Source organism: Protobothrops mucrosquamatus, unplaced genomic scaffold (assembly GCF_001527695.2).
Source record: "Protobothrops mucrosquamatus isolate PMUCROS unplaced genomic scaffold, P.Mucros_1.0 scaffold4018, whole genome shotgun sequence".
Taxonomy (NCBI): domain Eukaryota; kingdom Metazoa; phylum Chordata; class Lepidosauria; order Squamata; family Viperidae; genus Protobothrops; species Protobothrops mucrosquamatus.
In genome coordinates, this window is record NW_015389955.1 from 41,110 (window position 1) to 52,682 (window position 11,573).

Below are 11,573 nucleotides of genomic sequence, written 5' to 3' on the forward strand. Positions count from 1 at the left end.
AGTCTCAGCATTGTTGTCAATTAATGCTGCTTTGCATGGCCGTGCTGGGACGGCTCAGGCTTCCAGGAGTGGCTGCAGCGTTGCATCCCACTTCAGCACACACCCCCAACTCATGGGTGGCCTATGCCTGGTCTCTATTACCTCCCCCACCCCTGAGACTCCCCTAACAACAGTTGCCTGAGCCTCCCTCCATTTAAGAACCCTCAAGATCACTTCATAATTGCAACCATGAGTCTGGGATTATAGTTGTGGATCCAAGAGGTCATGTGACTGCTCACCTAACCACTGCTTCACTGAACGACCGAAATTCCAGTCCTGACTGTGGTCATAAGTTGAAGACATCTCTCCTAGAGATGTAGGGGTCAGTTGTACTGAGCAGCCTACATGGGGCAAAGGGTCACACTGGAATACTTTCAAGGTCCCTTGAAAGATTTTGTGATTCTCTAGATGTCTCAAAAGGAGATATTACTCTTCACTTCTTTCTCCTTCTAACAGGGGATAAAAGATTGTGAGCAAAGATTCATCTGCAAGCCAACTATCAACAGATAATAGAAAACTGGCACAAGGCAGCAGTCACCAAAAAGCATGGAGAGTGGGAAGCTCTTGGATCCCCCGTCAGACACAAGCAGCACTCTGAAAAACCACCAAGGAACCCATGAATGCTCAGAGTGTGGGAAAGCCTTTGCTCGCTGGTCCCTCCTTTTGACCCACTGGAAGGTCCATGTGGGAAGCGGATCCAGTCAAGAATTGGAGGGTGAGAAATCCTTTTTTGGAAAAGGTGCCAAAGATCTCAGAAACCCCCCCAGATTAAAACCCCATAAATGTGAGGAATGTGATTTATGCTTTGGTCAAAAGTCAAACCTTCTTAGGCATCAGAAAATCCACACCGGAGAGAAACCTTATCAATGTCTGGAATGTGGGAAATGTTTCCGTGAAAAAACCTATCTCAGAGACCACGAGAGAATTCACACAGGGGAGAAACCTTACGAGTGTTGGGAATGTGGGAAGAGCTTTCCTCGGAAGTCAGATCTTTGGCACCATGAGAAGATTCATACAGGAATAAAATCTTACAAATGCTTTGAGTGTGGAAAATGTTTCACCGACAATTCAACTCTTCGGAAGCATTTGAAAACACACAGAGGGGAGAAAAACGAAAAGTGCCCTGAATGTGGGAAATGTTTTGCCTTGAAATCACACCTGGTGCAACATCAGAGACGTCACACGGGAGAGAGACCCCATGAATGCCCAGAATGTGAGAAACGATTTATGTATTCTTCTGAACTTCAGAGACACCAGAAGAGTCACAAAGAGGAGAAACCCTATCAATGTGGGGAGTGTGGGAAAGGTTTTGTTACTCAAACAGCGTTTCAGGTTCATGAGAGAACCCACACGGGGGAGAAACCGTTCAAATGTGGGGAGTGTGGGAAATGCTTTACCCAAAAACACCACCTTGCAACACACCAGAGGCTCCACACAGGAGAGAAGCCATACAAATGCCCAGAATGTGGGAAATCTTTTGCTTATAAGGATGTACTTTGGAAACATCATAAAACCCACACAGGGGAGAAGCCCTATGAATGCAATGAATGTGGAAGATTTTATCGTACCACATCAGCCCTTTGGAGACATGTGAAAATTCACACAGAGGAAAAAAACTACAAATGTTTAGACTGTGGGAGAGCTTTTGTTCTTTCATCTCACCTTAAACGTCACAGCCGAATGCATACAGGAGAGAAGCCCCATAAATGCTCGGAGTGCAATAAATATTTTTCTCACAAACAAACTCTTGTGAGACATCAGAGAATCCACACTGGAGAAAAACCATATAAATGTCTGGAGTGTGGGAAATGTTTTGCCCAGTCTTCATCACTTCACAAGCACACCAGAAATCACACAGGAGGGTGGCCTTACGAGTGTGCAGAAAATGAGAAACCTTTTCAGTGTAAATCGAAGCTAAAAATACATCAGGAAGTCCATAACGGAGATATATCTCTTCTGTCATAAACAATGTGGGGAACACCTTTTTCAAAAGTCACACCTTACCATTCATCAGGAACTTCACACAGTGACAGAAGGGAAACTCTACAATTGTTTGGCATGGGGAAAATGTTTTTCCGAGTCACAGTGTCTTAAATACCATCAGAGAGTACACAATAAAGCAAAAGGGCATTAAGTGTTGGGAGTGTGAGAAGGGTTTGGCTCACAAAGCAGCAACATTAGTAGACATTACACAAGAGAAAAGAGTTACAAGTGTTGGGGAGGGTAGATTATGTTTTGCAGAGTGCTGCTAGTCCTCGACCTATGGTGGAATTGGGAACAGATTTGTGGTTGTAGCATTTATACAGTCATCCATTGAGGTACCCATATGATTGGATATGATTTTAAGACATTTTTGTGGTCATTAAACAAGTCTCTGCAGTCTTAAGTCTAAACATACTCTTTCAAGTTTGCACATTCTTCAGAAAACTGACAAAAAAAGTTGCACATTGTGATCCCATGGCTGCAAGATCATGGAACTGGTCATAAAAGGGAACCGGTTGCCAAGTGCCTATAATTTAATTACCTAACCTTGAAGAACAAACAAAATCTTACCATGGCCAGAATTGCTTTATGAGCCATCGACACTTGTCGCCATTTTGAACAGTTGTTAAGTGATGTCATAACTCGAGGACTGCCTGTAATGAAACCTTTGATAAACTCTGAAACATTCTAAAAAAGGGGGGCATTGTTGAAATGCTTGAAATATTGCAAAGTACTGACCTCACTGAGACCTGTGGAGGCCCCAAAGGATTCACAAGAAAAAGAAATTGTGCATTTGGTGTCTGGAAAATATTTTTCTGGAATGTCTACCTGGGTCTGCAGGTAAAAACGCCCTGAAGAGAAACCCTCCAGGTGCTCGGACTACTGGACACTCTTTCCGGGTGACAGACCGCATCAGAGCTTGGTGTGTGGAAAATCTGTTCCTTGAAATGAGACAATTGTCATAACATTTGTAAGTTCTCACTGAGAAGAACCCTAGAAATGTTTGTAGTATAGAAAACGTTTTATCCTGAAGTCTTTTAAAAAAACAGACAGCCGTTCATAATTGTGATACAGTGAGAAAAAAAGTTACCCTTATCCACCCCCTCGTATTCCCAGTGGAAAAGACCCCAAGAAACCCGGGTCGCCAGCTATGAACTGGGTCAGGAAATCCTCTTTCAGGATTCTAAAGTATAACTTTTAAGGTTTCATAGATCTTTTGCTTCTCTGGGAACTGTATGGAACCGTATGTTCCACTGGGAATGCGAGAGGGTGGATAAGGGGGCAAAAAAGATCCTGAGGCTTAAGTGGTATCTGGAGGATATTTTCTCCCTCTAGATCAGAACCTTATTTTAATAACACCCAGGCGAGGGATTTTTTTTTCCACCCTTTACCACAAAATCACTTCAGTCCATCGTGCAGCCTGAATAAAATCATTTATACTATCCTAGAGCCTCTTGTTAATTTGTCTGGAGTGCACGTTTCCCACATTATTTACCACAATGGTGAATAGTGTTAAGGGAAAGTTAGCTCACTTCCTGGGCGGAAAGGGAATCATAGTTTAAAGTCGCCTTCTGATTCTGGGGCAGCAAAGTCCCAAAGCATCATGGCAGCTCCCAGCCTCTTTGGACTTAGCAGACCCTCCTCGCCTCTCCTTCTCCGCCCCCAGGGAAGTTGTGACTGAAATATTTTGCAGCTATATTTGCTTTGTAAGCAAAATGAAGGAAATGTCTAGGGCAGAGGCTTTTTATGTGACTAATGATAAGGAATTCCAGAAGGAAGGTGAAATACTAGCTGAGTTATGAGTAGAAGTGAGGAAGGACGTGTTAACCGAAGGCAAGAAACTTGGAAATTATGGTTTCTTAAATTTGACAGTGCCCATCCTTGCATTCAGGCGGAGGTGGAGGAGACCCCCTCCCAGACACCAAGGTGGGAGATCTATAGGTTAGGAAAGGCAATGGGGGCAGGTAAAAGGCATTTTGGGACTCTTCTGCATCCTCCCCTCCATGGAGGCCTCCCCGGGGAAGAGACCCTAGGCCAGCCCCCCCTCTCCATCCTCAGTCAGGATCCATGAACACCCAGCTGAAGAAGACCCCTCCTCACACAGGATGGGGGTGTTTCTGTTGCTCCTGGTCTTTCCTATTTCTTCCCTCCATGGATTCAGTGGGGAGCTGCCTCCATCTGCTCTCTCTGAAGCAACTGCCCAGCTGCACTTCCAGGATCTTTAGGATCCAGAAGGGATCTGCTCAGGGCTTCTTCCCGACTCTTCCCCTGGTGCCCCCCCCAATCTTGGCTGCACAGAAAACTGCCCCCTTTCTCTTTCCACCCTGTCTCAGCTGCTGAGGGGGACCCCAGACCATCTGGAGACTAGAAGCCCTACCCCTCACCTCTAGCTTCACACTCGCTGTGACCAAACCTGGATGCAGTATTCCAAGTGTGTATGTATGTATGTAATATATACATACATACACACTTGTAATATATAGTATATGTATATAATATATACAAACTTGCCATCTGTATCCTGAAAAACCCACAGGGCAGCGGCAATTCGCACCTCTTTTTGTGGAAGTTTCCAGAAGTGGGGGGTCCCCACCAAGAAGGCCCTGTGTGGTGGAAACAGCCATGAAAAAGGAGCTGCTTTCCAGGTGAAGCAGCAGTTCCCAAACAATTCATGAGAAAGCCAACCTATCTGATTCTGTCAGAGGTTTTCAACTTTGGCAACTTTAAGATGCGTGGACTTCAATTCCCAGCATGCTCCCTGGGGATATTCTGGGGGTTTAGTCGACACATCTTAAAAGTTACCAAGATTTTTTTAAAAAAAACCTGTTTCTATGAAGAGACCCCCTTGCCCCACCTCCCCCATTCAATTCTTTCTAACTGAGTGTTGCTGGTTATGCCCCAGAAGGGCCTTTCCCAATCTGGTGATCTGCAGATGTGGGAGTCAAAGTCCCAAACATCTGGAGGACAGCAGCTGGGGCAAGGTGGCCAGAGGGGGGGTCTCCTGGCTCTCATTAGACTGACCTGCTTTGCCTTCCGGTTCTTCCTTAAACCCGGGTGCTGCTCTAAATGCTCCTCATTGTTTTTGTATCTCAGAAAGAGAAATATTTTGGACTGCAGAGTAAATAAAATTACATTCTACACACAGCAGCTTAACGTTGTGATTCTTGGGTTGTGGGTCCAGTGATGGTCTTGCCACAAGGAGTCTTTTTAGCATTCACTAAATCAATGGTTCTCAACCTTTTTAATGCCGCGACCCCAACTGGTCGTAAGTTGGGGACTAAACCGGTCATAAGTCGAGGACTAAACCGGTTGTAAGTCGAGGACTAAACCGGTCGTAAGTCGAGGACTACCCAACCGGTCGTAAGTCGAGGACTTTCCCTGCCCGGGAGCACTGCGCATGCGTGGTTCTGCCCCCTGCGCCGGCCGAGGCGTAGCTGGCAAGCGGCAGAGACGGAGCAGGCCAACCACCAGCTGGCCCAGCCCAAGGGAGGTAAGACACCCGCCGGAAAAGGGAAAAAATGGTGGACAAAAAAAATGACGGACAGCCTTGCTTGGCGACTCCCGTGAAATAGTCAATCGACCCCAAATGGGGTCGCGACCCACAGGTTGAGAACCACTGCACTAAATGGAATCCTCCAGAGGTGAGTTAGGCTGGATTTCTGCTCCCATAACGTCTTGACGGCTGGACTTGATGGGAATTGTGATCCAACAACTCTGCAGCCTCCAGGCAGGTGAGCTGCTCTGAAGGCATCCAAAGGTTACATTTGATAATGGCTGGAGCTTGTGAACAGTCCAAATAAGCTTAATATATATTCAAAAGTTCAGATATCCTTAAGAGGCCCAAATCAACATTAAGTGTCAAGGGAGGGGTGGGGTAGAGAATAAGAAGGGGGGGTCCCCTCAGGGCCCTACAAACAGTTTATAAGTCACTGTGTGAAAAGGGACACCCCGAAGCCCAGCAGTGGCTCAAGTGTTTTTAACCCTTGGGAAGGAAGCAGGGACCCAGTATCCCCAGCGCCTCTCTCCTATTCTGGGCAGAAGGGAGGGGAAGGCAGAGGGGGCGGTTGGGGGGGTCCTGGGTGGACTCTCCTTTGCCCCCCCCCCCGTCTGTTCTCTCCTGGGCTCCTGCGCCGCTGGAGTTGGAGATCTTCGGGATCCAGAAGGGATCCGCTCGGGGCTTCTTCCCGTTCCTCCCCCAGGCGCTTCCCCCAACCTCGGCTGCAGGGAAGACCCTGCCCCGCTTCTCCTTCCCTCCCGTCTCGGCCGCGGAGGGGACCCCGGGAGGGAGGGAGGGAGGGAGGGGGAGGAGAGGGGAGGAGGCTGGCAAGAGGCGGGGCTGCAAGGCGGAAGGCGGAGCCCGAGAGGAGATTAGAAGCCCCGCCCCCGCCTCTCTCCTTCCACTCGCTGGATCTCCGCTTCTCTCCGCGTGACTCATTTTGCCCTGGGAGGATCGGCGCTGGATCCCTCGGGAGAGACTTCTGGATCCCGTTCCGGACAGGTCTGGCTGCTCTCCCTCCGGCCTTTGGGGCGCCCCTCCCGCCAGGAGAGCTTCCCCCCCCCCCCGCCAAGAGAAAGGTAGCTGCGGATCCGCCTCTCCGGCTTGCAGGTTTTCCTTGGGGAGATTCGGCTCTGGCGTCGCCTGCAGGGAGTGGATCCCTCCCTTCCCTCCAGGGGGGCAAAGGGGGTCCCTCCCTCCCCGGGCTGGATCTGACCCCTCCCCGCCCGGCCCAGGATCCCCGTGGGGCTCCGGGTGGATCCGGGAAGGAGCTTTTGGGGAAGTTGCTCCAGGTCTGTCTTCGGTCCGTCAGAGCAAAGAGGTCTCCGAGCATGCATATCCTCGCACGTGCAGTTGCAAAAATGGAGTAAGCGGAGCTTTAAAACATTTATTGCGATTGGTAATGTGGTATTAACGCAACTGATCTCAATGCAACGGGGAGGGGAGGGTTTGGGGGAAAAAAAACAAGTTTAAATTAACTGAATTGAGCTCAGGTTGTCTTAGCCCACATGAGATCCTCTTTTTTGTGCTCAGCTTAAAAGGCCAGGAAGAAAACCCTTTGTTTTTATGCAAATGAGTACCTTGCTCCTGCTTTTAAAAACTGGGTGGAATCCCTAAAAAGCATTTCCCCCCCTTTTTTTTTGCCCTGAGGAGGCTGTGATGAGACAGCCCCTTCTTGGTGGATGTTTTACAAAGCATACAAAGTTTTAAGGAAGTTTTGAGGCTGGTCTTGTAAAGCAGGTAATAGAACAAGCTGATGGCTAGAGAAGGCTGCCTTGCATAATTTTAAATATTTTTCAAAATACCTATCCGAGGCAGCTCCAGAGACCTGAAATCTTTGTGGCCTTGCATCCTCCAAAAAACATAAGAAAGAGCAGCACTTTTCACACATGCTCTGTCCCATCTGATCTCTCTCATTTTCCACTGAGTTTTTCCTACTCACAACCATGCCTTGGTCCCTGTTGGACTTCATCTTGCTGGTTTCTTCCATTTTGGCTCATTAAGATCTTCTTGAATCACGATTCTGTCTCCATTATTTTGTACTGTGGAGAAATAATCCTATTTTCTCCTCCCTCTTCCAGGTCATTTATAACTTATGTTCAGCATTGCTGTCGGCATCTGAGCCTTTTTCATTTCTCTTTGCAGAAGACCAGTGAAGATGTGGCCATGAGCTCCGCAGAGGAGAAGGGGCATTCTTGGATCGGGACCCGCCAACTCCATTCTAGAGAATTTGGAAATCGAGGCCTAGTTGGAGAAGCAGCTTCCTGCACAAAGGGCCAATCGGTCAGACTCAATCAGACCGGTCAGCGGTGAGGATCATATCTGGCCTTGATTCAGAGCGGTAACGAGTGACCCAGAGACCTCTTAGCTGCAACTTTAAAAGTGAGTAAACATATAATAATAATAATAAAGTTGGAAAGGACCTTGGAGGTCATCTAGTCCAACCCCCTGCTCTTTCATTTTCTATCTTTCATTTCACTTTGGGGAAGCTCTCTGTAGCTTTATTTTCTCTGATCAGCAAAAGGTCCTTTTACGAGTGGCTGGGCTGTTGCACCTGACTCCCTCTTCTTTGGGGCAGCCCCTGAGATACTGGAAGGCTGCTATCATGTCCCCCCTCGTCCTTCTCTTCATTAGACTAGACATACCCAATTCCAGCAGCCTTTCCTTATATGCTTTAGCCTCCAGTCCCCTAATGATCTTTGTTGCTCTTCTCTGTACTCTTTCTAGAGTCTCAGCACAATCAGGGCCAACCAAAACACTGTGTGTGTTTTGTGTGGCTGTGTGTGTGTGTGTGTTTGTGTATTGGAAAGAGGACTTCAGTCAGGGCACCCGAAAAGAGACTCAACCCCAGAAGATCAAACAGGAAAAAGGAGGAAAGGGAAACGGCTCAGATTTGGCATTTCATCCTTCTGCAGGCGCAACAGCCCAGCCACTCGTAAAAGGACCTTTGCTGATCAGAGAAAATAAACCTACAGAGACCTTCCCCAAAGTGAAATGAAAGATACATTTACTCACCCTTAAAGTTGCAGCTTGGAGAATGGCGCAAGGCTGCAAAGGCCATTGGTCTGGGGCTGGAGGTCGCATTTCTCGCTGGCAGTGGTGGAGCTGGGCTGGGTTGGGGTCAGTGCAGCTGGCTGAAACGTCTCATCCATTTGAGTATATTCTATTATAAAACATACAGGCATCTTTATTGCATTCATCAGTGAAGTTTTAGCTTATATGTGTCTTAATCACCTTTACAAAACCTTTATACACAAATCAACATTCAAATTTAATTGCTAGTGTTTTATATTTCTAAATTTTACTTGATCAAAGTTTTCTTTATCTCAACTCATCACAACTCATCCTTTGGGAGATGTTGCTTAGATAAGGTATGGAAGATGCGGCTTGGAAAATGGCGCAAGGCTGCAAAGGCCGTTGATCTGGGGCTGGAGGTCGCATTTCTCGCTGGCAGTGGTGGAGCTGGGCTGGGGTCAGTGCAGCTGGCTGAAATGGCTGAAGTCCCCCCCCCGTGTCCACATAAGGGCCAGCTCTAGCCCCAGTACTGCGGTCAGTCAGGACTTCTTTGCGTGGCCAGGCTGAGGCGGCTCAAGCTTCCAGGGGGGGCTACAGCTTTGCCTCCCCCTTCAGCAGACCCGAACTCATAGGTGGCCTATGCCAGGTCCCCAGGACCTCCCCCCACCCCGGAGCACCCCCAGAGCCTTTGCCAGGGCTGACCTCCACTTAGCAACCCTCAGGATCACTTAATGGGCACTATCAGGAGTGTGCATTAAGGTCCTTGAACCAAGTGGTCTCTCACCTCACTTAGTAGCTGCTTCATTGAATGACCAAGATTCCAGTGGTCATAGGTTGAGGACTGCCTCTACTTTCAGACCTTCTTCCCCTTGTCTTAGGACAAGAAAGAAGGAGGGAAGATCAGAGTCGATGAACAGCAGAAGAGTTTTCCTTCCTAGAGATGTCAGGGCTCCATCGTGGGTGTACTGAGTGCCCATGTCCTGCTCAGGGTGGGACTGGAAGACCTTCATGGTCTCTTTCAAGTCTAAGATTTTGTGACTCTCTACCACTCTCAAAAGGAAATATTATTCTCATCTTCTTTTTCGTTCCACCAGCAGAAAAATAAATGTGACCTGCAAGCCAACTATCAACAGATAGTAGAAAATCAGCACAGGGCAGCAGCTACTAGAAAGGATGGAGCCTGGGAAACTCTCGGATCCCCCATCAGACACAGGCAGCACTCCGGAAAACCACGAAGGAAGCCATGAATGCTCAGAGTGTGGGAAATCCTTTCCTCGGCAGTCTCTCCTTTTGACCCACAGGAAGGTCCATGTGGGAAGTGGATCCAGTCAAGGTTTGGAGGGTGAGAAATCCTTCTCTGGAAAAAAACCCAAAGATCTCAGATGCCCCCCCAGACTAAAACCTTTTAAATGTGAGGAATGTGACTTATGCTTTGGTCGAAAGCCACAGCTTTTTAGACATCAGAAAATCCACACTGGAGAGAAACCTTATCAGTGTCTGGAATGTGGGATTTTTTTCCGTGAAAAAGCCACCCTCAGAGACCACGAGAGAATTCACACAGGGGAGAAACCTTACGAGTGTTGGGAATGTGGGAGGAGCTTTTCTCGGAAGTCATATCTTTGGATCCATGGGAAGATTCATGCAGGAATAAAATCTTACAAATGTTTTGAGTGTGGAAAATGTTTCACCCTGAGTAAATATCTTCACAAGCATGAGAAAACACACAGAGGGCAGAAAAGCGAAAAGTGCCTCGAATGTGGGAAATGTTTTTACTACAAATCACACCTGGTGAAACATCAGAGAATTCACACCAGAGAAAAACCCTATGAATGCCCAGAATGTGAGAGACGATTTGTTAATTCTTATGGGCTTCGGACACACCAGAAGAGGCACAAAGGGGAGAAACCCTATCAATGTAGGGAGTGTGGGAAAAGTTTTGTTACACAAAGTGAGGTTCAGATTCATGAAAGAATCCACACAGGGGAGAAGCCATACCAATGTGGGGAGTGTGGGAAATGCTTTTCCCAAAAACACCACCTTGGAATCCATCAGAGGGTCCACACAGGAGAGAAGCCGTACAGATGCACAGAATGTGGGAAATCTTTTGCTCAAAGTGGGGATCTTTGGACACATCATAAAACACACACAGGGGAGAAGCCACATCAATGCAACGAATGTGGAAAATTTTATCGTACCACATCAACCCTTTGGAATCATGTGAAAATTCACACAGGGGAAAAAAACTACAAATGTTTAGACTGTGGGAGAACATTTGCTCAATCATGTCACCTCAGAAGCCACAGCCGAATCCATACAGGAGAGAAGCCCCATAAATGTTCCGAGTGCGATAAATGTTTTTCTCGGAAAGATACTCTTGTGATGCATCAGCGAATCCACACTGGAGAGAAACCATACAAATGTCTGGAGTGTGGAAAATGCTTTTCCCAAAAAAACCACCTTGAAACCCATCAGAGGGTCCACACAGGAGAGAAGCCGTACAGATGCATAGAATGTGGACGATTCTATCGTACCTCAACCGCCTTTAAAAGTCATATGAAAATTCACACAGGGGAAAAAAACTACAAATGTTTAGATTGTCGGAGAACATTTGCTCAATCATGTCACCTCAGAAGCCACAGCCGAATCCATACAGGAGAGAAGCCCCATAAATGTTCCGAGTGCGATAAATGTTTTTCTCGGAAAGATACTCTTGTGATGCATCAGCGAATCCACACTGGAGAGAAACGATACAAATGACTGCAGTGTTGGTATATGTTTTGCCCATCCTTCATCACTTCACATGCACACCAGAAATCACACAGGATAGTGGCCTTATAAGTGTGCAGAGTGCGAAAAACCTTTTTCATTGTAAATCAGAGTTAAAAATGCATCAGAATGTCCATTGCAGAAATAAACCTCTTCTGTTGTGAAAAAAATGATTTTTTTTTTCAAAAGTCACATCTTAACGTTAACCAGGAACATCACACAGTGACAGAAGGGAAATCGTACTATTGTTTAGTGTGGCGAAAATGTTTTTCTT

The 11,573-nt window shown here is 47.1% G+C and overlaps 2 protein-coding genes across 2 annotated transcripts; both read left to right on the plus strand.

Annotated features, from left to right (window-relative positions):
• The first annotated feature begins 579 nt into the window (after positions 1–579).
• LOC114922157 (zinc finger protein 883-like) lies at positions 580–2,004 on the plus strand. The gene has a single exon (XM_029286539.1). The coding sequence runs from the start codon at positions 586–588 to the stop codon at positions 2,002–2,004; it is 1,419 nt and encodes a 472-aa protein (XP_029142372.1). The 5' UTR covers positions 580–585.
• A 7,702-nt stretch (positions 2,005–9,706) lies between these two features.
• LOC114922163 (zinc finger protein OZF-like) lies at positions 9,707–11,303 on the plus strand. Its single transcript, XM_029286540.1, has one exon. It carries the CDS (start codon positions 9,707–9,709, stop codon positions 11,288–11,290), a length of 1,584 nt encoding a protein of 527 aa, XP_029142373.1. The 3' UTR covers positions 11,291–11,303.
• The last annotated feature ends 270 nt before the right edge of the window (positions 11,304–11,573 follow it).

Bases quoted from the DNA above. Each gene is read 5' to 3' on its own strand.
- LOC114922157 (XM_029286539.1), top strand. From the start codon at position 586: ATGGAGAGTGGGAAGCTCTTGGATCCCCCGTCAGACACAAGCAGCACT.
- LOC114922163 (XM_029286540.1), top strand. From the start codon at position 9,707: ATGGAGCCTGGGAAACTCTCGGATCCCCCATCAGACACAGGCAGCACT.